At 41.2% G+C, this 25,646-nt stretch overlaps 1 protein-coding gene across 1 annotated transcript in view; it reads left to right on the top strand.

The window, feature by feature from the left end:
* Positions 1-1,713: 1,713 nt before the first annotated feature.
* Positions 1,714-25,646, top strand: part of KIF13A (kinesin family member 13A) — a 116,225-nt gene continuing 92,292 nt past the window's right edge. Inside the window, exons 1-2 of the mRNA XM_074146915.1 lie at positions 1,714-1,768; positions 2,123-2,213. Of these exons, the coding sequence (XP_074003016.1) occupies positions 1,714-1,768; positions 2,123-2,213 (146 nt within the window). The remainder of the gene's footprint in view (positions 1,769-2,122; positions 2,214-25,646) is intronic.

The following is a 25,646-nucleotide window of genomic DNA, read 5'->3' as shown; positions in this document are numbered from 1 at the left end:
TTCCTGCAAGCTGTGGCCATTCGGGGCAGCTGGGCCTCCTCCAGAGGTGCTCCTCTCAGTCACATTGCAAGGCTCTTCTGGCTGGTGTGCTGGCAGCCATGAGGGTCGATCTTCTCAGCACCATCCGTTGTTTTCACCTCTGTTTGAAAGGTCTGCTCTTTCTGAGTGCAGCTATCTGTTCATCATTTGTTGTTTAGCCCTTTCTCCCTTCAGTACTTTAGCCTCAGAGTAGACCAAATAAGCCCGTTTAGGTTTGATCCTGTCTTTTCAGTAAAGAAAACGTTACAGACATCATTATTTTGTGCCTGGGATTCCTGCCAGTTAGCTGCATTGATGATAAGGATTGATTCTTTGGAATATATTTTCCCGAAGCTAAGAAAACACTTCTGGGGAGAAAACAAAGTTTTAACAGGACGCTTCAAAAAGGTGGCTATGCTGAGACCGTAAGCCTACTGCAGTTTTAACTAAAAATCCTCCTTGGCTTATCCACTGGAATCTCAGCCATCCCCAGAGCTAGTGGTTGCGGGGGTAACGTACTGCAGTCGGTAACGCTTTTCCCCCAGCGTTGGACTTGCTGCTGGTAGATGGACACAACCCTGTCCTGTGGCATTTGTGCAGGCACTTGCAGCCCTTTTCCAAGAAGGCAAAGCGGGGGCCGGGGCCAGGGCAGGGCCCATCACCCCCTCACCCCGAGGCACAGCCACCACTTCCAGACCCGTGTAACGCACAGCACAGGTGGCCTCAGCCAGCTCACCCACTGCCAGCCCCAGGCCTGCACCGGGCAGGCACTTACTTCCTAACTGAGCACTGCGCATCTTCTGCCTCAAAAAAAAGACCCCTAGCGCCATGGCGTTTCATTCGGGGGCTTTTCTTTGCGGCCTTTCCTCGCCACAAGGAAACCTGGCGGCCAGTGGGACAAGCCGGTGGCCGTTAGCGCTGTACAAACCGCGGCGACGGCTCTTGCCTGAGGAGAAAGCAGAGCCTTAGGGGAAGGAACCGAGGGACAGGAAAGGCCTGAAAGCCAGAAAGGGCCTGAGGGTACATTCCCTCAGCACCCTTGTAAGGCGAGGGGCAGGACCCTCCTCCCCCCATCCCTTTACGCATGCGCGGGGGAGCGCGGCAGCGCCCCCTTTCCGCATTTCCCCGCCGCTGCAGGGAGCGGCCCGTCGCGCATGCTCAGTCGGCGGAAGCAGCCGGCCGAGGAGGGGGGAGTGGTTCCCTCCCCGTCCCCCTGTACCGAAGGCGTTCGGGTATTTCCGTTCCTTTCCGGCGCCACCGGCTCCTTTCCCCGCCTTCCCCCCCCCGCTCCGGTTTGCTCGCCTGGGCGCCGCAATCCCGGCGGCGCGGCGGGAGGAGGCGGAAGATGGCGGTTGGGATCGGCAGGGAGGTGGCAGCACGGGCAGGGGCAGTGGTTATGCAAACGAAGCCGTTGGCAGCCAGAGCCGGGGCGGACCGCGGCTGAGCAGGGAGGCGGCTGGGGCTGCGACACCGCCGCCCTCCCCGGCGCCGGACCCTCCTCCTTCCTCCTCCTCCTCCTCCCTCCGTCGCCGCCTCTCGCCTGCCCCGGCTCCCCCCGCCCTCGCCCCGGCCCGGCATGGACGTTGGCGCTCCGCCGTGTCGCTGCGGGGCCGCCAGCCGCCGCTGCCGCTGAGCGGGGGCCGCCCGCCGCTCCCGGGAAAGGGGTGGGGGGGTGGGGGGGGTGGAGAGAGAAAGATGTCGGACACCAAGGTGAAAGTTGCCGTCAGGGTCCGGCCGATGAACAGGAGAGGTAACCGGCGGGCGGCGCCGGGGAAAGGGGGCGGTGGGGGCGCGGAGGCTGTGGGAAGGAGGGGGGGGGGGGGGGAATTTGTGTGGGGAGCGGGGCGGCACCGGGGCGCGCCTGAGGCGGGCGCGGGGGCCCCCGGCTTCTCCCCCGGGCTGGGGGGAGGATAAACCCCCTCAGACCCACCCTCCCCCCCCAACACAGCCCGGCCTGTCCCCGCCGAGGAGGAGCCGGCGGGGGGCGAGCTGCCCCGGGGTGTGAGGAGAAAGGGGGGTGGGAGTGGGGATGTGCTGTCGCCCCGGGTACCCCAGGCGACACACAGTACCTGTCCCCCCCACCCCGTGCCGTGTCGCCTTGCAGAGCTGGACCTGAATACCAAGTGCATCGTGGAGATGGAAGGGAACCAGACCGTGCTGCACCCTCCGCCTTCCAACACCAAGCAGGGAGAAAGGTAAAAAAAACCCACCCAAGTCGCCCCAAATAAAGACCTACCCTCGGTTCCTCTGCCTCATCCCCCTCATCTTCCTCCCTCCTCCCCCCCCCCCCCCTCCCCCGCAGGCGCTTCGCCTGGCTTTGTCAGGGGGGCGGCGGGGTCCTGGGGGTCTTGTTGCCTCTCGGGGGCTGCGGTGGGGAGGAGCGTGGCCAGGGAGAGCGAGCACCAGCCGTGGGCTTGTGTCCCTGGGAAGGAAGGAGCGGACTTTCCTCTCCTGGCTTCCCTGGGGAAGTCAGTCGGAGGTACCCAGATTGGGGATGTGGAGGCGGGAGATGCCTGTTGGCCTCCCAGGTTTAAAAGCTGGGTCTTGATTGACTGCTCAAAAAATAAGCTGTTGTTTAGGTAAGGACTTAAACTGGCTGTGCGCGCTGTTTTCAGAAATTTCCCTTAAGTGCAGGCTGCTAATAGCTTGGTGTAACCTGTGGGGGAACAAGAAGCAGAATCTGAATTTTGTGCTAGTGATGGTACTTTTTTTTTTTTTTTAAAGTTTGTTTACTCCATTTTAACGTATTTGCATTTGAAAAGGCTGTAATTGCTAGATCCTTTATTAATTCAGTGTTGTTCTGTGAAGTAGGCTATGAGAATATGCTAAAATAATTTTGAAATCTGGCATTTAGTTGTGATGCCCCAGTAAAGAATACCCTTGGAAATAATCCAAAATACCAATGCACTAGACTGTAAAAATAGATCAGAACAGGAAAAGATTTCTTTCCTTTGAGGGAGTGTGGGGAAAGACAGGGAGGTGCGAGGGGAATAGTTAGGTTGTGTGCTTATCTGTTCAGTTACCTGTTGACTGCTCAACTTAAGTTGATCTGTTAAATGTATGTAATGCCAAGGAGTGTGAAATCATTTGCATGGTTGTAGAGATTTTAATCTGAACACGTTCCTATTACTTAAGGTTTTATTAAGAATATTTTTGATCGAGTTTATAATAGTTATGAAAAAACTGTAGTATGAGAACGTGCTTTCTTTCAAAGGCGGTCTGTCATGCTTTTGTAGTTTTCCAGCAGAAAAGGTCGAGATCTTTTCTATTTTTACATGTTCAAGATGTGAAGGTGCTTCTCACATTAATCCACATGCTGGAATATAGGTGTAATCACACCCGTTTAACTGAAATCCAACTTGCATTGTTTTCAGAACCATTGTGCTGGCCTGGGTTTAGAAAGATCTGTGCTTGTTTCCTGCTCCTTTCACAGGTCTTTGTGTCATCTTCTACAAATCATGTTGCCTCATGTGGGTCTTAGCATCACATCTGTAAAATGGAAATCTTGTTTTTCTTGAGACTATTCTATTTTTAAAAGTACGGAGTTTTTTTCCTGCTGTTTATTGAAGCAAACATATGACCTCCATCACAACACTGCTATAATAGGAATTACATTAACTCTTTGAAGTGACAGGTATAACACAGGATATAAGTATAACACATAAAATACAAATAGAATTTACAAAGCAAGAACAGAATTAAGATTTAAAAATCGTTATTTCAATAGACTAAAGAGCCTGAGGGCCAGGTGGTTTACTAAAGAGCTTTTAACGTGTGAATTTTGCTTGTTCACATCGGCCTGCAGGTGCTCAGTGGGACTCTGCAGTGACTCTGTCTTCTGAGAGCTTGTGTGGCTTGTGTTTATCTGGCTTTAATACCTGTAATATATATATATAAATTCTCTTACTTGGTTGGGATTGTCTTCTGGTCCTGCGTTGAGAGCTTTAGGGGTGAGCTGTGGTGCTGGTGTGCGACCCCACTGTGGACAGCTGTGTTGGCAGTTGACAGCAGTCCTGCTTGCAGCCCAATGCGAGGCTGGAATTTGGCCGGCTGTACACGTCTAACTTGTATGTTTGAAACGACTGCCTGACGTGTTATTGGAAATAACAGTCAGAAATACTGGTCAGAAGTAACTCACGCTCATGCAAACATAGTTTGGGTACCTTCTTAGTGGCAGATGTTGTATGTAACCTGTTGAGATGCCTAGGGGACTTTCTAGTGCCTTGTGAAGCCCTTTACACTTTCTTCAGTGTTAAACTGTTAATTTCTGTTCTTTACTCTAGATAAATAGTTTAATTTCTCATGAGGAAAAATGTATTCTGTTCTTCTATGTGTACCCACCATAAAATGTCTGTATAAACTGGCTCTGAATTGCAGAGTAGTTGCTGCTTGTACTTGGATTGAGGCCTTGGCAGGGTTAGAGGTGTCAAATGGATTTTTTGGTTTTCTTTGTCTAGCTTGTTTTTATATAGCTCAACTGGATTTTTCTTTCAGAGCAACCATGTCATTGCAAAAATGATTTCACTTGTTAGGGTGATTAATTGGTCTTTCTCTACTCTGTGCATTATTTTAATATTCTGTTTAGTCTTACCTTTCTCTTTTCACATTTTATCTTTTTATATGGAAATTTCCCTTTTGTAGCTGAATGGACATACAAGTTTGTACTGCACTTTGGAATAAGAATAAGTAGCCTTCTAAAGCAAATTTGGTTTCCAGGGCTGCTTTTCTTAGTTCAGCAGAAGCCAAGAGACTGTAGGGTGTGGGGAGTAGAATTCAGGACCATGCTCTTTATTTGCTTTGTTCTCTCAGTTGTAAATTTAAAGGTACTGACAGAACTTTCTAAAGTAAAATTAGGCAGCTCTTTAATAATTATAACATTATAAAATTTGCTCTTGAAAGAATATCCAAGGTTAGAAAAATCAAACTTTACTAGCTTTGCCTATTCTGTCAGGAGTTCCTGAATTAAATCTAAGTTCAGATGCATGCTGTTAGTCAGTCTCTAGGTTTTATTAAGGATAGTTCTGAAGAATTTTATATGGTCAAGTAATGCCAGTTTTACAAATGGTGAAAAAAAGCCTAAAATCCCAGACAGTGCTGTCATTTGTCCAACTTTCACTATTATATTAGAGGTAAAGCAGTAAGTTATAACTATAAATTAGAACAAGGTTCTGTCTGCATCTTCTGACTGCTAGACCACACAGCATCTGCACCTTAACAAACACAGCTACAAAATAGTAATTGTTCTTAAATACGAGTGTTCTGTCTTTTTATAAGCAGCAGGCCTGCTGCTCCCCATAGACACACAACTTCTGGCATTCTAAACTAATGAAGGAGGAAAAGCAGAACATAGTAAAACTGAACAATCTGAGTCTAAAAGGGACAGGAACATCTTTATTGACTGAAATAATAGGAGACAGAGTTCAGAAAGGAACAGTTTTCATTAGCTAGTATCAGGTATAATAATCTCCAGTCCTGGCGAAGTTTTTGTAAGTTGGGTGTTGGACTTCATACCTTTAACCCTTGTTTTACTGTTATTAGTAGCAGCAGTTCCCTTTATGTCTGCTTAAGTGTGCTTATGTGTTGTTTTAGTTACCTCTCCTGTCTCTCATCCATTTTGTCCCCAAAACCAACACAGAAAAAAACATCTTGTCTTTCTGGGAACCCTCTGGGGGTTTTTTTGTCTTCACCTGAGAATCTGAATTTCCTTTCTCAAAGTACACTCTTCCTGAAAAAAATTGTTCTAATTTAGAGTCTCTTAGAAATGGATATTATGTTTCAAAGCCAATTGTATACATCCTGCTGTCTTGCTATAAATGTTTGTATTTGGTTGTTGACAATAAGGTACAGTATTAAAACATAACTCTCATAGTTACAGACAATCTTTCAAAATATTTGAGTATTTTTTTTTCAATGGAAATTTCACACCTCTATGAAAGATTTGACTTTGTGTTAGGGATGTGATTTTTCAGTAGGACACTTATGTTTTGCTGGGTTTCTCCTCTGCTTTAATTGTTAAAATATGCTTTTGCTTCAACCTTTCCTTTCATATGTACTTTTTAACGCATAGGATTTGAAAAGAAAAGTTTTATTTAGTTCCCTGACAACAGTTCTTCATGACATGATTTTTCCTTTAGTAAGCAAAATATTTGTCTTGAACAGAAATAAACAAGGAACTATGGAGTCAGTAGAACTGAAATACTATTTCAACTGTAGTTTTGACCGAAAGAAAAATTCGTCTGTTGGGCAATTTATTCCATTGTAGCACAGTAGCCTTGTGCAAACTTTGCCTTATTAAAAATCTCAGGGCAGAAAATAAGAAAGAAATCATCAGAGCGTAGAGCTGAACTTAAAATTCCCACTTTTCTCTGAAAGTATTTTTCTTGCCTGGCTTAACTCTTTTTTTAAAAAAAACGTATTATGACTTGCTTGCTCTGTCTTCTTCCATCCTCTTATCATCCTGTTTGATAACAGACAAGTAGCAACCAAGGCCCAGTTCTACTTAGGAAAAACTCTTCTAGAGCTCTAAATTACTAAAGATTCCAGAATACATAGGGGCTTTGAGTAGGTTTAGGCTCCCATAATAAAATAAATAGCTAGGAACAGATGTGTGTGTGTGTGTGTGTGTCTGTCTGGTTTTTGTAGGTCATGATACTTTCAAAGATGAATATCTGAAGCACAGATTTCATCTCTAGGCAGCTTATCCTAAAACTCTTGTTTCTAGAAAACAGCTGTTGCTTCCCCTGCCTTGGAGAAAATATGATTTTGGATGCTCTTTAGTACATAGTTCTTCATGTGGTGGTTGTGGCATCTTATCTTTTTTGATATGTTGCTTTGAAAAGTGTCAGAGATGAGAGAAAAGCGCTGTTGTAGGATAGCGTTTCTGATAATGGTTGCTTTTTCATGCTGAAATTTGTGGAAGCTGAAATAGGACAGCTGCTATAATTATTTCCATATCTGAAGAAATGATCAACGAGGTCATGTCTTTCATATGTATACTTCAAATTATCACCTGTCTGAGGTAGATCATAAAGTAATAACAGGCAGCAGCTTTTATCTTTGTCTGCAGGAAATTGTAAAAGTAATCTGACTTTGACCTCTTCTGTTAACTTTCCTGTTAGACATCAGTGTTCGGGATGTGAACTGTTAGCTTTGAACCCTTGCAAAAGCGGTGTACTTGAATTATGAAATGTGTGGCTGGAAAATGGCATTTCGGGAGCTATTTGTGCATTGCTTTCATTCATTCCTTCCTCAGATGGGACACTAGGTGCAGTTCCTTGAAATTGCTGTTATTCAATTGCATGTAATTCGAAACTAAATGAGAGACACAAATTTGTAATCTAAAATACCGCATGACATGGCTCTTGATTTGTCCTAAGGTGGCCTGAACTGTGAGTAAACGTGGCATCCGTTACTTCACCATGTTTATAAGATCCAGAGAGCTGTTAGGACCTTGTGCTGGGTCTTTAGATGGCATTGCTAGAGAAAACTACCGTTGGAGACTGTTGGGATTGTGGGTAAGCAGCTCGTAGTAGTGGGCTGGCAGTACTTCAGAACAAAAATAGATAAAGTGTTTGAAGAGAAGGAAAACTGCTTGGTATGACCATGTTTAGGCAATCGTTGCTTTGTAGCCATTCTCTGCTTTTGGACTATCACATATTATGTTCAAATATTTCTGAGTAGGACACAGTAAAACAAGGTTCAGCTTTGAACCTCTCCAGTTTTTCTGTTTTGTGACGTTAGAAATGCCTACATTGTGGAACATGAAAAGATTTGTTAAAAAGATTTGTAGGCCTTTAGATGTGCTTAGCTTCTGTGTTTAGAAAGGGCAGGTATGCATGCACTTGCTTATTACTACAGACAAAGGTGTTTTTTGAGATCTGGATTACTGGTCAATACAGCTTGAATATATTGTTTATTGAAAAGAATAATAAATTTAAAAAATGTGCAGCTCTTAAAATGGAGGGGTTTTTTGGTTCTTTTCTTTGGGGAGATCAGGTCTAAAGGAAAAGCTTTATTTTCACCTCCTTTGCCCTCTTAGTGTAAATAGTAGAGACAGCTTTCTTGTTTTGAAAACAAGGTTATCTTTGCTCTGTTGTGCCTTCAGTAGGTTTATTAAATATGCGTATGATATGACTTCAGAGTTCTAATTAGATTCACTGTAATTTAATAGTTTAAAACTTTAGAGTTAAATGATACTTGTAAACATACTGTAGTGACCCAGGTGTGGGCTAGATTCAGAGTACCTCAGGGAGAGCTTAAGGAGACCCTGTTTTGCAGAACCTGAGCTGAGAGAGCAACAGTGCCCACCAGCCGCCCTTCCGTGCCGGTCTGCGTACCCCGCAGAGCTGGGGCGCGAATCTTGGCACAAAGTTTTGGGAGCAAAACGAATCCCTTCTTGGTCTCCTGTGGCATGCATAGACACGGGCGTCTGTTGTTCAGGGAGTCAACATGGTGGTACTTCGAGTAATAAGATTAGAGCTAAATCTTTAAATTGACCAACGTACTTGTTGCTGTTGTGTTTGAGACGATATCTGGCTCGAACTCCTTCATTCCTCTGCAGTTGGGTGCAGGTTGAGCAGCACTAGCGGTAGCTGCCTCTGGCTGTGTTGCTGGCATCTCTTGCATGGACAGACTGTCCTTAATGGTGAGAAAGTAGTACAGTGCTTCTTTGGCCCGCCCTAGGCATGGGGTTGAGTCTATTAATGGCAACAATTACTGCCTGCTATAGCGAAATGCCAGCTGCTGCAGCAGTGCTGTGCAGATGTTGTTGCTTAACCGAATAACTTCTCCCATTGCTTAGTTGCTTGTATTTTGTGAGGATATCTGTTACTGGCGGCAGCGTGGAGAAGGCTCTTTAAGGAAGTGTGAAAGTGTTGGCTGGAAACAGTGAATTTTACTCTCTTCAGTAAGTGCAGCCTACAAAGAAAAGGCCCCTGCTGTGCAATGATGTGCACCACAGGACTCGACTATCAAGTTAACTTGTGACCCAAAGCACCAAGTTTACTTCCAGGCAACAGCATGACTGTTTTTAGTTATGTTGCTGTGTGTCTTTCTACAAGAAACAGTGGAAGGGATATAAGCTTGTCCAATCAGTACCTGACTTTGTATGCTGATATGAAATTGGTCACCAGAGTTTGAGGTCTGCTGGAGCTTGAGTTGATTGTGTTTGTCTTTATGACCCTTCTGTGGCATGTGGTGGGTGTTCACTGGGGGCTGAGGGAGGAGCTCGGTAAGTTAACAACACACAGATTGAAAATACGCTGTATGAAAAATGCATTGCCGAATTGAAAATTAATGACGTGAGCTCAAGATACCTGCATTGGTGAAGAGTAGGAGTTACACAAGCTGTTTTCAGTGCTATGGGAAGGGTGTCCCTCTGTGCCATTTCTCTTTTTTGGGGGGAAAAGGGTATCTATCAGTGGCTTTCTGATGCTGTTGGGCTTGGTTAGTGTTAATTAACCTCTGCAGTTTTGGCCTTTATTTTTGATAGCTGCTTTTTAATCTAATAATAATAATAATAATAAAAAAAAAAAAAAACCCTCAGTCGTCAAAACATCTAATGAAATTCATAACCAGCATAACCATCTCTAACTAATACATTCCTTAGTCATCCGCTGCAACCTTTATTTAGCATTTTGTTACGTCCTAAATAGAGACATCCTCAAGCAGGTACATGCTTACCAAATACTCTTGCATCTTGCTCAGATAATGTGAAGTTACTGGCTTGTAAGGTGTAGCGTTTTCACTAGGAGGTAATCTGAATGTTCCATTTCATTTCACATAGATCACCATAGAGTAATCTATATAGTAACAACCTCTAATGAAGTCCCTAATGATTTATTGTCTTACAGTAACTTATTTGCTGTTTAAGTGTTATAACTCAGGAAAAGATTATACCACAATTACTCTTTTGACAGACTAAGCCATGAATATATTTTGGTGCTTATTAATGATACAGTACCTATTTTGAGTCATATCAATCAGCATGGTGGTAGAGTGGTGTATCTGAAACATTGCTGTGTGCCTGTGTTAGTGCATGGTAACTAGCATGCAGTGGTTAGTGATGGTTTAGTGATGATGCGGAAGATAGAGGCGAAGAGGCTCATTGTGCACTAGCAACAGGGCACGTACTTATGGTCTGTTTTCTAGATGCTGGCTCCCCACCAAGCCTCTGCTGCTGCCTCTTCATGTTCAGTAACAGCATAGATGGTAGGCTAGTACTGGCTTTGACATTCGTGGCGTCACTGCATCTTCTTTTTGCAGTGTATCTATATTCCAAGAATTTTAAGCATTGTGTAAACATGAATAAAAGCAGCTGCTGTGGCTGGAATGGCATGCTTATCTCTGCATGTGTTTATGAAGCTGCTGTTCAATATGTTTTAAAAAAACTACCAGGATGCATTGTGAACTGTAAACTTTCTATGAAGTAATTTGATGCTTTGTTTTAAAAACACATAGCTGAAAATGTCAATGCTTAAATTTTTTTTTTCTGAATATTTTTTTATTAGACTTGCAAATAAAATGAAAAAAATGTACACGATATCCTATTTATTGAGCTTACATTTTCTTAGTTTATTTACAGTTTATTTTTAAATATAAATGTCAATCCCAAGTAAGTAGTGTGCAAAAGCCTCCAGGCGAGATTAAATTTTCTTCTAGTGTAGGGCCTCAAACTTCTGAATCTGCCTTATGAACTACTGGAATATTTTTTTCTACGATTTAAATGCAAGTATGTGGAGCTGTCTGTTTTGCTTAATATTTTTTTTATATGATGACAAGGAACAGTGGATCTTAGATATGAAACTGCAGTACTTGATGCTTCTTCCCATGTGGTTTCCACTTTTTGTCTGACTTTATGATTAAAATCATGTGCAATGTAGCTGAGAAGGCCTTTCAGAAATTTGATTCTTTCAGAGTTGAAGGAAAAAGGATTGGGTGAGGTGGAAGGCAAGGTTTATCTGCAAAATGAATGGATTTGTACAGTGACTGCCACTGGCTGCTATGTAACTTGTAATACTTCAGTGTTCTTATTTTTGTTGAACGTTTACTTCAAATTAAATTCTACTTTGTGATTCAAAAGCCAAGGCTTGTTTTACAGTAGATGAGCTTTTGCTAAAGATAAGTCAACAGAGCATTCCAGTGGAGGCAGAGAGCTGGCGGACATTTTCTACTGGCAAAGCTGCTTTATGGCCCTGAACAAGCAGCATCCTGATGTGCTTTGGAAAGTTTCTTTGTCAGCATCTGTCGATGTGAGTTTTTTTATGTATGCGGTGTGATGTCAGTCTGCAGTGCTCCAGACTTGTTTTGGCTCAGTAGTGCCACCTCCCTGAATGATGCAAGTCCTAAGCATTTTGATGGTTTTCGGTATTTTTTCCTTCTTGTAATACTATGTTGTCATTCCCTATTTTGAGATGTTTCTAAATTTCCTTTAGACTTCCTGTAGACTTAAAATTTTTGGAGAATTTTATCTATTGAAGTCAGGCTGAAATAGAAATTGGATATTTGGTAAAATAAAGAAATGTTCCTATATTCACTACATGCAGCTGAAGACATTAATACATTACTTACATATCCTCTGAGCACTCAGCAAGAAGTAGTTGAATTTGAGTATGTTTTTTAAAGAGAACTTTGCAGTTATGTAAGAGAGTAAGAGCAGAAACCATTTGCAGTCTTCCTGCGCTTTGCTGTTGTACTGTATTGGGATAAAAAGATGGTTCTGAAGGTTTTGTTAGAAATGTGTCATGGAACATCATCCCACCGCTCAGGTTTTGCCGTTTTGGAGCTTCTTACTGTCACCATAGCAGATATGCTATTCTGAAACAAGCTGTCTAGAAAGCAGTCTGGTATTTTCTATAGTGCTCCTTACTTTTAAAAAGGAGAAAGTTTTGGATAGTTCTCATTCCTCTTCTGGTGTAAATCTAATCCTTGTACCTGAATTCTTGATTGGAGTGCCCTTGAGAAGTGCTGCTTCAGTGTCTGCGGAGAAACTGACACATAAGGACATGCAAAAGATGGCTCGTTAATGGATTTGCTGCTGATGTGGTAGAATATAGGGAAAGGATACTTGGGGACCAGGACTGGAAGGATAATGAAAGGCAAAAGAAAAGTACAGAAATGGGCACCCAACAACTTGATGAAACTCCTCAAAGTACATGTTGGAGGAAAACCAACCAAACAACAAAACCCACCAGCATCCAATAAACTTTTTCCCATCCTTCTGAAAATGTGTATGAGAAACCGGCATTCTCTGGGGTGGTACCACAGCCTTCATGTGTGTTCTGGTTGAGATCCAAGTTGAGAACAAAAAGGCAAATCAGTTCTTCTAAACAGACCATTGAGCACTGGACAGCTTGCCATGTAGTTTTCCTTGTCAAGAGCTTCCAAGCCCTTAGTATGTTTATTATTTGAGGTGTTTATAACATTGTAGCAAAGTTCATGTCATGTTCCAAATTTTTGTTACATAGTTGTACCTCATATTTTGACACAGAATTTTTACTGTTTATTACATTAAACTTTGTGATTGAGAATCTGTGTAAATTGGCTGTGAAATAAACTAATTGGAAACACTTGTGTGTCTGTCAAAAGGATGATGAAAGTGTGTTTGAAGATGCAGCATTTAAGTGTTCATCAGAACAGTATCTTGAATTTTTTTAACAAATTTAGTAGGTGTTTTGTCCTTCTCAGCATCCCAGTTCCGCGGTTGGGATTCCCCCTTACTGTCAGAAGTGCTGTGTACTGAAGGAGGGGGATGTCTGACTTCCCCGTGGTGAGAGTCAGAAGTTAGCTCGTGCCACTTCTGTTTTCAAGTGCTCCGCCAGGGCATAGTGGGCGAGTAGTGAACCTAGGCAGACATCAGTCTAATCTCTCCTCTCCTGTTTAATTACTCTTTGGGACAGTCTGCATCTTCTCAAGTAGTTTTTGAAGTTTCAGTTTTGCAGACGTGAATGTGGTAATGGTAAACTTTTTTTCAGAAATACTAATGGTGTGCAAGCTTTGTGCCCTTAGTTTAACCTGTCCTTACCGCCCTTAGCACTCAGAGATAGAAGCTTTGCATATGCTTCAAGGAATGTGGTGCACCTTTATTTGAAATTTCAGAATGGCATCTTGCAACTTTGTGGTAGTTTAAACCCAGAAATGTGGATCCGCAGCATTGGGCTGGCTGAATGCCTGTAGTGTTTTGCAGTGCTCGGGTGTTTTCTGAGTTATGGTTCTTCTGTTGCGTGGTCTGATCCACTTTACTGTTTGAGAATTTCTTACCTGAACGAGGAAGAAGTTCATGGCCCGTGTGCAAGATAGATCAAATAAACTTTGAAAATACTCTTGCACTCATATGACCAAGGTGTAAAATGGCTTTTATAAAAATCTCTCCAAGCCAACTCGATTTAGTCTGTCTTCCTTTGTCAAGAAGGGTGTTGCAGGATGACTTCTGGAGGATCTCACAGTTTAAATGCTTATGTTTTTCTCATGGTATCTGAATTTCCATCATGGTTCAGAAAAGACAGAGGCAAGTGAGTCATTCATATGAGTGACCTCTTGCCTGCTTGCTTTTGCTGTGATTGAAAGGGGAAAGTAAAGGCTAGGTCTTCGTCTGTGGACTTTGAAATAAGATATAAAATGGAATTGCAGAACTGATTTCTGAGGGAGGAAACTGTCATCAGCAGTGTACATAAATGAAAGAAAATAGAGATATTGATGATGACATGTAGATGTTATGTAGGAAAAGAAAGACTAAATTAGCTTGTTTTCTTATTTTCAAGAGACGTTTAGGACTGATAAGAGTCTGACAATTTGTTGACTGGTAGCTGTAATGAGTGGTGTCAGAGTTTAGTGAGCTCAAGGTGAGTTTTGATTAGACTAGGAAACTTGCATGTTTTTTCCAAATAATGGTGAAAAAGCTTTGTACTTGAAATACTTTTATAATTATAATTCTATTTTATATCCAAAATAGAAGGCAAGTTATAAATTCCCCTGAGAACTTTTCTTCTAAATGGAAGGAGCAAAGGGTGCTACAGCTTGTTTTTCTCTTAAAGATCTAGATTCGATAATTCATCATTCTTCTAAAAATCATGTTATTCCTTTTTTTGTCTCCCTGGTTTTGTATATGAGGCAGGTCACTTCTTTGGCCCAGTACTGTTAATCTAAGACTGCTTGAAATGGGATGCTTGCCTTAGCTGCAGCTTCTCTTGTAGCAGGTCTTTCTACTCGTGCTCTTTAATGTCTTAGTTTGCAGATGTAGTAGATGAAAATAAGTTGAACTGGTCTGGAGTTACTAATCAAACAACATGACTAGCTAAAATAGACATTTTTTGGAGTATAATGGCTATTTAAGCAAAAAGGTAACAGTTGACTCCTTATTACATTGAAAATCGTTGAGAATTGAGTGCTGCCGCTGACCTTTATTTAAAATATTAGTGATGATGGTCAAAGTGAGAAAGCTACACTGAAAAATTAACAGGATAAATGTTTTGAATAAATTTGAACTTAATTCTGTATTTGTTAAACTTGAATTTTGTTTGCAGTATTGCTGCTCACCTACTTTGCTCCTCCACGTTCTTATCCTAACGTTACTAATCATAAACTGCTGATCTCAGCAGTATTTGCCTTCTCCGATCACTAATTAAGGTAATGCTTATCCGAGTTCAGAACCTGTGTACCCTTTCATATGACTTTTCATGGTGTTTCAGGCTGATCTATTTGTTCTGAGTCTTTCTTCTTCCTTAATCTATGATTTGTCATTCTCTTCTAAGGATTTTTGTCAACTCTTTGAGAGACCGCATGTGATAACTGCTTTATTTCTTCTAGCTTGTTTTGTGTAACTCTATTTGCTATGCAGACAGATCTCTAGGTAGATCATTTGGGCTGCGGGTTATTTGTGGCGGAGACAATTAGCTGAGTTGCAGCTCCTGAAACAGAAGAATTGCGGCTCGATGTCGTGGAAACTTAGCTGATAAGCTTTGTGGGGCCTCACCTCCTCCCATGCAGAGTCAGATCAGAAGACTCATCGCTGGACTCCCACAGCCTGGGTACACAGTGCAAATACTGGATGTCTAGCATTCCTTAGCCTGTGCTGTACCTGGTGTTCATGGCTGTCCTTGTGAACTTGGAAATGGGAGGAGGTGGCAGTGATGGAGTCAAGAGCAATGCCAGGGATAGGAAAGGGCAAAAAGTAGGTGGGTGTGGGCCCCCATTACTGTCGTACTAGTCCAGATGCCATGTAGGATGAACACGTGTTCAGGTAATGAGGCAAAGCTGACGCAGGTCTCCTAAAACTCAGAGTTGCGGGAACTGGCTGTAGAGAGATAACTAATTGGCTCCACGGTGTTGATTTGGTGTTTGGGAGTGTCTGCAACGTGCCTCTGAGCAAACGCCCTGTTATCTGGGATTTTCTGTTGTCAAGAGTGTTTCAGCCCATGCTCATCGTGAGTGGTAGAGCTGACTGCAGATCACAACAACACAGGTGGTACTAAATAGAACTATAAAGCTGTGTATGAAGTTTTAAAGTAGAATTTAAAGTAGTACTTTAAAAATTAGAAACAAAGTCATTGAAATACTTTGCTGAAAAGTGGGGTAAAATTCCCAGTTTGATTTAAATACACCTATTGACCTTACTGATTGAGCTGAATATTAAATTTAAAGCATTAAAGTTATTTGCAGTACCAGGAAAAGCATTCATCAGGAAAGAATAAATTTTTCACTGTTCTCTCTATGGAAGAGATATTCCACCGTGTACCTGCGGTACAGGATCACTTGCGCACCCTTCATATCCCAGTGCAGGAACCTAGATCTCCCTTATTAACTGCCTCTGAATGGATGCCAACACAGGCCACAGACTGTACTGCAGTCTCTGGGTTAGCAGGGAGATGGCTGGGCCCAGTAGCTAAGGCTGATTTGTCAGCATGCAGGCTCTTTAAACAAACACAGCGAATCTTTATACTAAACCTCATCGTTTCTGTGCAAGCATATCCATAGATAAAGTTTATGCCTTTGTTCTTCTCTCATTTAACTTTCCTCTTCCTCTGCCTTTCATCCTCCTGACCTTCCACCTGCATTCTCCCATGCTCTTTAAAAACCCTATTTAAAGGGTTATCTCCAGAAATGCTGGTGTTTCAGAATAAAGAGATGGAGTGCTGTTAGTGCCATTTGGAATAAGCACTCTGCTGCTTATTCCAAATTGGTAACTTTGATTACATGTAATTGTCTGCAGTTGGTGTGGTGGCATGTGTGTGTTGCTTCTGTCTTGGCTCCTTTGATTTCTGTGCCTCATGCCTTGGAGTAATTTACCTTGTAACAGTGGTTGGGTTTTTTTCTCCTCTCTGCAGTCTGAGATCACAGCCCAAAAAAACATTTTGAGGGGATAATTGTTGGCTGGAAGTCGAGGAGGGGAAGAAGATTCAGGGAGGACTTTAATAAGAATGAACAATTTTTCAAGAAAGAAGGATTATCGTATCTTTAAAATGTTTGAGCTGTAGATATACTTTGGTCTATTTGAGTAAAATTCCATTGAGAATACCACGTTTGAACACATTGTGTTTTAAATGTAAAAGTGTATCTGGAGAGAAACAAGTTGTTTAAGGAAACAACTATTCTGACAATGGTGTGCTGTGCAGGCTGCTAGTCAAGAGTTCAGGATGTCTATGCTTCTGTATTTTGTAAAGAATCTCATGTGATGACGTTTGCCATCAATAAATATAAGAGTTACATAGTGTAGGAAGTCAGTTTGGGAAGGTGATTAGGATGACTGGGAATCCTTTGACTTAACTGTCTCAAGAATTTTGTAGCGAAGTTGCTTGGTTCATCAGTATGACCTTCAAACTGTATGATCTGAAAAGATGCAAAATCAAATTTTTGTTTATAGCCGTCTGGAATTTTAGACGCTAGATTCTTAATCTCCTTATTTCCTGTTGTCAGTTAATAGTGTCTGTAATGTCCATCACAGTGTCTCTTCGAGCTTTATACCAGTTGTTGAGTTGGAAAGGAGTAGACCTGTCAGCCTTTCCTGTAATGGCTTTGAGTATGAGAACAGTAATTTTGCCACCAAAGACAGCATGTTGCTGCAAATTCACTGGGCAAATTCTGTGGAGAGAGAAGTTGTTGATCTCGGGTAGAGGTTTTTCAGAGGAAAATTATCTTTAAGCTAATCTGCGAGGTGCCTGCATCAAGCACATTACTGTGCTTTTATGCAGAGCAACACGTGGAATAAATTGATGAGCAGAGGTTTGGTGGAGCATGTGGAAGGAGTGAAAGAAGTAGTTGGGCCAGGCATGCTTGTATTGAAATGTTGGGGTTTTGGGGAATGGGACAGGCTTGAGTTGAAAGTTAAAATAGGTATATTTTTTTTTAATGCTTCTCTTGAAGTTACATTTTAAACTGGTTTTGGTATCAAAGGCTTTGAGAACTTAATACTTCTTTTCAGAGTTGTTAAGTTTACAGGTAAAAAACCAAAAAGAAGAATCCAGAGATTTTATCAAGCAAATGTAATAGTAAGTTAGAGATCTCTGTGGCTTGTATATAAGTTTTGATTCCTTGTAAAAGCAGGGCATTCCTTTTTTTTTTTTTTTTTTATTTAATATTTGACATAATATTTTTAAAGTAGACATCAAGTAGCTCGTATTATCTGTCCTTTCTCTAGAACTGCCTTTTCTGAGCACTCAGTTCCCTGGTCAACTCAAAGGCGGGTGAACAGTAATCAGTTCTGAGCATGTTCTTGCTGTCAGAAGAATATTTTTTCATCATGTTCTCTGTTTCCTTGAACAAAGTGTTCCAGCTGTCTTTATATAGAAAAGATGCCATCAATTACAAGTAATTAATGGGACAAATCAGATTATGATCTGTGGGTTTTCTTTTTGAGAGGTAAGATGATTAAAATGTCTATTGTAGTCTAATAATTCTTGCATATGGCAGATCTGACCTGAAGTTCTGTTCCCGAGGAAGAAAAAAGGATTGTGGATGCTTTTTTTTGTTGAATGTTAGAGTTTAAAAGATCAAGATATGAGTTCTGGAATTTAATAAAAAATGTGTTCAAAATTGTCCTAATCATTGTATACCTGGACTTTCGAAAAGCATTCGATACTGTCTCCCATACAATTCTTGTGGAAAAACTGGCTTCACACGGCCTGGATGAGCATACGATCCTCTGGTTCAAGCAATGGCTGACTGGAAGGTCCCAAAGAGTGGTGCTCAATGGATTTAAATCCAGCTGGCGGCCGGTCACAAGTGGTGTGCCTCAGGGCTCAGTGTTAGGACCATTTCTTTTTAATGTCTTTATTGATGATCTTGACAAGGACATAGGGTGTATCATCAGCAAGTTCGCAGATGACACCAAGCTAAGCAGGAGTGTTGATTCCCAGGAGGATAGGGAAGCTCTACAGAGAGACCTAGATAGATTGGATCATTGGGCCAAAATCAATGGCATGAGTTTCAACAAGGGCAAGTGCCAGGTTCTGCACTTGGACCACAACAACCCCAAGCAGGCGCTACAGGCTTGGGGAAGTGTGGCTGGAAAGCTGCCTGGAAGAAAGAGACCTGGGGGTTCTAATTGACAAGCGGCTGAATATGAGCCGGCAGTGTGCCCAGGTGGCCAAGAAAGCCAACGGCATCCTGGCTTGTATTAGAAATAGCGTGACCAGCAGAAGTAGGGAGGTGATTGTGCCCCTGTACTCAGCACTGGTGAGGCCACACCTCGAGTATTGTGTCCAGTTTTGGGCACCTCAATACAAGAGAGATATTGAGGTGCTGGAGCGAGTGCAGAGGAGGGCAACGAAGCTGGTGAAGGGCCTGGAAGACAAATCATATGAAGAGCAGTTGAAGGAGCTGGGACTGTTTAGTATGAGGAAGAGGAGGCTGAGGGGAGACCTCATCACTCTCTACAACTACTTGAAAGGACACTGTAGAGAGGTTGGTGCTGGTCTCTTCGCACAGGTAATTAATGACAGAACAAGAGGGAATGGCTTCAACCTCCAGCAGGGTAGGTTTAGACTGAACATTAGGAAAGAATTTTTCACAGAAAGAGTGGTCGGGCATTGGAATAGGCTGCCCAGGGAGGTGGTTGAGTCACCATCCCTGGATGTGTTTAAGAGATGTTTAGATGTGGTGTTGGGGGATATGATATAGGGAAGAACTTGGTAGTGTAGGGTAGATGGTTGGACTCGATGATCCCAAGGGTCTCTTCCAACCTGGATGATTCTATGATTCTATGATTCATTTATACCTTACACACTAGAATATCTTTCACATAACCTTGAAATACGAAATAGGGCATTTCGAAAGGATTAAAATAGTTGGTCAAAATGGCAATGAAATGATGGTCCTTTCATCATGCAGTTTTTCCAAATGTATTGCAAGAGTATGAGGGAGAACATATCCCATCTACTTAATTAGTTTTCATGAACCTGTAGAGGTAAAATACTGTATTCTCTTAAGAATAAATACGGTTTGCAAATTGCTTCAGGAGACTTGTCTGGTAGGCAAGCATCAGCTATCCAGTAAGGTTTTTTCCTTGACTCTCTTCTTACTGCAACATGTTGATAGTAATGAATATTAAAATAACACCTTTTTGGGGGAATAGATAACAGCTAATTTTAATTATATGGCTGTAGCTTTTTAGTTTACACATGAGTGGCAGGAAGCCCAGGTCTCCAAGCTATTTGTGCATCAATGCTAAACTTAAAATCTAAAGCTGCCAAAAGGAGCAAGTAACAAAAAAGTAAAACAAAAAACAATCATAAGCAACAATTTCATGTAGGTGATGTGAGCTGTCTTAAGTGTCTGTGGCCCAGGCAAACTTTGCTACTGTGCAATTGCTGTTTGCAGCTACTGTGGCTCATCTGATTCTCAGTAACTTCATTATGTCTGAGCTTATTCAAAGTATTGAGATACAGCGAATTAATGGCTGTTTACAACCATTGCTATACAACATATAATAAATTATGCAGAGATAATATCTGTGAAGGAAATATTCTTTGAAGGCAATTTATGCACTGAGCGCTAGGTTTGCATAGAGTTAAATCTTTAAATTTGTCTAAAAGGGAGCCTTCTTCCTCCTCACCCATTTTTATTGACTGCTTTTGGATGTCTGTAGTTAATATGGCTTCCCATTTTACTAAGATGGTCATGAGAGCTCCCCAAATCATGATACAGTGATTTAATATTAGTCTCTATGTTAGTCTCTATGTTAATATTAGTCTCTCCATTGTTAAAATCCTAGCTTTGCTCTTTTATTGACTGATCACATTTTGTGTTGATGTTTTATAAAAATCTCTTGTAGCTGACATAGTGACTTTAGATCGGAGCTTCTCTCTTTCTTCCTTGGAGTTGCTCAGGTTATTGTATATCACTTTTGCAAGTGTGGTCATTTAAGTTGAGCATTGAGAAATCTATGAATGAAAGCTGGGAAGCTTGATTAGCCTTCCTTCAGTTTCCATAGCTACAAAATAAGGTACATCACTGGTTTTCAGACTGCACCGTACTTATGTAGGTAAGGCATGTGGAAAGAGTCATCAATCACCTAAGTTTTAACTGACATTTATTTGTGGCGTTAGTAGCAATATTTTAGGAAGGACAAGGAAGATGCATTTTTAAAAGGCATTGCAAGGATTCACCATGTGAGAGGTCGCTTCTTAATTTCAGTGCAGATTTATCAGACATTTTGATGTAGTAGCTTAGAAGTGAATGTTTGAGATAACTGGAAGTTGTAAGATGAGGTGGCTCTTCAGTATATTTATCAACATAGATTCTTAAACCTAGCCACAAAAATTCCCTATATTTAACTTAAATTGTGTTATAATTGTGTGTTAATAAATAGTAAACCCATTCTGATTTCATAGTAGGAAAAGTAAAACTTTTGAAAAAATGGAAAAATAGAGAAGAATCACCATTAGTTTAATTTTCATTTAATAAAAACCACACAACCTGACCCTTGCTTTTGGTTCATGGCATATTTTCAGAGGCTGAAAGGTTTTCACTGCTGGCAAACACATGATTAGTGAATTACCACTTCTAGGAAAGTTTTCAGTTTCCTGATATATATTCCAGTTGCGCCTGTGCAGTGTTAACCATACAAATCAGTTGTGAAGGAGAGCAAATACTGACAAACCTACTGTGATGCATGAGATGTGGGTTACTAAATAGAAATACCTGAAGAAAATTAAAAGACAACATTCATTTATTAACAAAAGCTTTACCAATTCCTTTTGAGTTGTATCTTTTTCCACATAGTCAGTCCACGTGAGGTGCGGTGCTGGTGAATTCTTCTGCGTTGGTAAGAGGTCAGATCTCTTTGCCATAGTAGCTAAATCTCTCCCATGCACTGTCTAGCTTCCTAAAATGAAATGCTGCATAACTTACTGAGGACTGAAAGTTTCAGGCTTTTTCTGCAGAAAAGTGAGCCAAACTGTCGACAACTAACTTAGACTGGATGAACAACTGACTGTGGACACAAGAGTGTGATCAGGTAGTGCTTTACACTTCAGCTGAGGTGATAGCAGATGTTACTGCCCTTCAGCTGTTCAGTACTGTGCCCTGAGAATTAATTTCAGTGTTAAGTAGTTCTCCTTTTGAAGAAAAGATGCTTTGTAGCACTTAATTTTTTTTTTCCCAACTGTGATACTTTTTATGTTTTAATTAAATAATATTTAAAAATATGTATTTTAGTTTTGCTAATGGTAAATTAATAACTTCACAAATGTATTATACCAGGAACAGAAGGTTTCTTAATGTACCAAACACTAATAGCTAAAAGCTCAAGTCCAATGAAGGGGGGAGCAGAAAGTGCACAGTTACTTAATTATTGGAGGAAACCGCTGAAGGAAAGAAAGAACGTAGCTGCTAACTTGAAGAAGCAAGATAGGTCTTTCCTTTTGCCTTTGGCCATCCTGTGTTTCTCCCTTTCTGGGATGTGTGGTAAGTGAGACAAGTCAGCCTCCTTTCTGAAATGTAGGCTTTGATCTCCTCCTGACTTGGACAAAGCTGGGATGGGGGTTACCATCCTCTGTTTCTGGTGTCGCAGAAAATGTCTTTTGTCTTCAAAGCCTGCACTAAGAACTACACCTCCAACCTTTTCTTTCATTAATACTGTGTCTCAGGGTGCTGGTGAAGTAGGTATTGATTTATAGTATGAAAATTAAAGAAATAAGTTTCATCTGAGTCACAAAATATGGGATTTCATAGGCTTGAGAGGAAGTATGTGATAACATAGCATCAATTGTAACCATCAGCTATGAAATGGTTAGCCTTTTTTTGTTTTTCATGTCTATCAGCTAGGACCACTTTCTTTTAACAGTGGCTTTTTCTTTGGTATTTGTCTGCCCTGTGTTTTTGGGCCCCACAGTTTTACTGGAAGAAAATGATCAGAAATGACTCGGAAATACGGAAAATTGAAGCCTCGTGCAGGCAGAAGAAGTTTGACCCTCCTGAGACAAGTACTACTTTGGACAGAAGCTGTCAAAGGACAAAAGATAGAAGAACGTTATGGATTATGAGCTGTCTCAAGAGGGATGTTACAAAATACGCAGATGAGGAAGAAGAGTTGTTTAGTTTTGGGGGAGTGTGATGGAGTCAAGAGCTGGTGACAGTTCACAAGGGAATTTCTTCGGCATTTAATAAATAAGATAAATTACCAAAAAGGTAATTTATTCAACTTACTCAACTTTTAGTATGTTGTACTTACTCAATTAAACTGTACAAGTTGTGTTTCCTTGGGTTTTGGTGCTTACTGGTGCCTACAGTAACATTGCTGTGATTTCAGGGAGAAGGGAGGATGGAAAGCTCACTAAAATTGTGGTTAAATTTCAGCTCTAGTATCCCCCAGATCATAGTCACAGAATTCTTCAATTTGCAAGCAGGGGAACATAAAATTCCCCAGTGTGTATTTAAGATGACAGATTGCTTGAATGTTCTGGTAGTTTGTCTTTTGTCTGTTTGAAATATAAAAGGACAAGTAAAATCTCGATCAGTATTCAATTAAGTGTTGTTTGGGAGATAGAAAAAGTGTTTCCTGAACACTTGCTTCAGAGGTGCTCATTCTCCAACTGCCTCTTGAAGCATTAGGGATGCCTCTGATTTTAGAAATTCACTTCAGTATGTATACAGGAAACAGCATATTGCCTTGATGTAGCAGCTTTTCATTTTTTAAGGTAGTTTTATTCCAGTTGATAGATATGTTTGGGAAAAAAAAAGTAATTGTAATGCATATTGAGATTATTTACTTGGCACTTGTTTTTAATAAGAGAGTTGTCTTTTTTTTTTTTTTTTTATTAAATGGTGAGAAGGTTCTTGGAGATGCTTAGTTGCTCCTCTGAGATAAGCAGAAACTTTGCTATGCAAGGCCGCTGTTAATGAGCTTGACTTTTATTATTGCCAGCTGAATAAGCAGTTCAAAGCAGCTAGCGGAATTTTATATTAGTCTTATACCAGCTGGAGTGAGCACAGATGGCAGGAAGAGTTTCCATCGCTGGGCAAAGATAAATAGCAGCTCTGTTGTAAACATGGAGGAGTGTTAAATAGAGATCCCAAGTGTAATGTATGTGCTAGTATTTATTAAAGACATGTCAAGTATCTGTAAGACCAAGTCTTGAAACAAACAATGTTAAGTTTCTGTGAACTTCATTGTTATGGATGACCTTGATGTTAAGAAAAGCCCCTTTTTAATAAATAATAAACTTAGTCCAGAAGAGAGAGAAGTGAAGTGTTTGTAAAGAGACAAGGCATAATGGATCAGATGGTGTGTATGTGCAACTACAGTAAATTAGAATCATCCGTGTCTTGGATTTGGAGGAAAAAATGGAGATTGAATTGTTGGAAAATGTTTTCTTCTTCTCAGCTTGTGGCAGAGGTGGAGAATAGAGGCAAAGTCTCACATAGGGGCTGCAGGAGGTTGAAAGTAGAATGGTCAGTGTTTAGCATTTGAAGAAAAAAAACAATCCTCTGATACAAATTGAAGCTTAGATGAGGTGATTTAGTTGGAATTGGGTCAGAAGGCACTGGCTTCTGTTGGGAAGGGAAAATTGCTGTAAATCCCTTATCACAATTTTCTGAGATTATGGAAGTAGTTTACAGTAATGAAGAATAGGCAGCTTTTAAAAGCTCTTCAGGAATTGGTTTGCAACAAAAAAAAGTTCATGAAAGCAACTTGTCTGTTTTAGCTTTCTGTGAGTGCAAAAACATTTGAAATGTGTTCTCTGTAGAAATGCATCTGCTTGTGTGTTGGGTTTTTTTTAATGTTTATTCCGTTTCTATTTTTCCCCCCTCTAAGACATGAGAAAGTAGGTCTTTTTAGTTATGCTTTATCCTCTTACTAAGTTTGGATGTTTTGTATTCTATATTTTGTGTCTTTGTCCTATTTAGCACCTTAGCATTTTTTTCAGCATTGTTTTAGTTCCGCAGATAATACCATCAATTCAAATAACTTTCCGTACTTGGTGGTGAGACGGCTGTACAGAAAAGATCCCTTTCTGTTATCTTTGACAAGTGAGTACTTGAAGTGAATGCTAAAGATAGACAAAAGTGACTAGCATAGGAACAGTAGTAACTCATTAAAATAAAACCCCACCAGACTTAACTATTTTTTCAGTGACGGCATGGAGGAGAGGAAACTTTGCAGGATGTGGGTAAAGGAAACAATTGAGCAAGACTTGGAGAGCAAAGACCCTTGCCAGACCCTTGCCAGAGTCACTGAGCCTTCCCTTGCTGCAGAGCAGCATGTAGAAGCTCTAGCACCGCACGCAACCCTACAGATAAAATGAAAGTTCAAGAAAGACAAGGAGCTACCGGAGAGAGTCCAGTGGAGGGCTACAAAGGTGATCAAGGGAACGGAGCATCTCTCTTACAAGGAAAGGCTGAGAGACCTGGGTCTGTTCAAGCCTGGAGAAAAGCAGATAGAGGGGATCTTATCAATGCTTATAAATGCCTAAAGGGCGGGTGTCAAGAGGATGGGGCCAGTCTTTTTTCAGTGATGCCCAGTGACAGGACAAGAGGAAATGGGCACAAACTTGAATATAAGAAGTTCCATCTAAACATGAGGAGGAACCTTTTTACTTTGAGGGTGGCAGAGCACTGGAACAGGCTGCCTAGAGAGGTTGTGGAGTCTCCTTCTCTGGAGATATTCAAAACCTGCCTGGACACAGTCCTGTGCAACCTGCTCTGGGTGAACCTGCTTTAGCAGGGTATTGGACAAGATCATCTCTGAAGGTCCCTTCTAAGCGCTACCATTCTGTGATTCACTCAGATCTTCCTGTACATTCCCCAAATAAAACATACATTTCCAAAATCACTCTTGCAGTTGTTTGCTTGTATTTCCCTCTGAAGGAGCTAGGAGCTAGCTACTTGTATTGCAGTAGCGATAGGTTTACATTAGATACACTAAATTGCTCTCTAGGGCTACACTGGATGGATTTTATTTCTTTGAAAAATTAGTGACCAAGACAGGTATACCAAGGGTGCTGTCATTTGTCTATTGTAGTTATTTATCCCAAAATATGACATTGATAAAATGTCATATTTTATTAAATTTCATTAATTTAAAGTTCATTCTGGGGCCTGATATAGCACATGAAATTTAATCCCTTTTTGCAGTCCTGTGGTTTCTATGTAGGTGTCTGTCTAGCCTTGTAGCTACCATTAGGAGCAGAAATAAT

This window comes from Numenius arquata, chromosome 4, assembly GCF_964106895.1.
Source record: "Numenius arquata chromosome 4, bNumArq3.hap1.1, whole genome shotgun sequence".
Taxonomy (NCBI): Eukaryota; Metazoa; Chordata; class Aves; order Charadriiformes; family Scolopacidae; genus Numenius; species Numenius arquata.
Note: the sequence above shows the minus strand (reverse complement) of the source record. Positions and strands in the feature narration are given on the sequence as shown.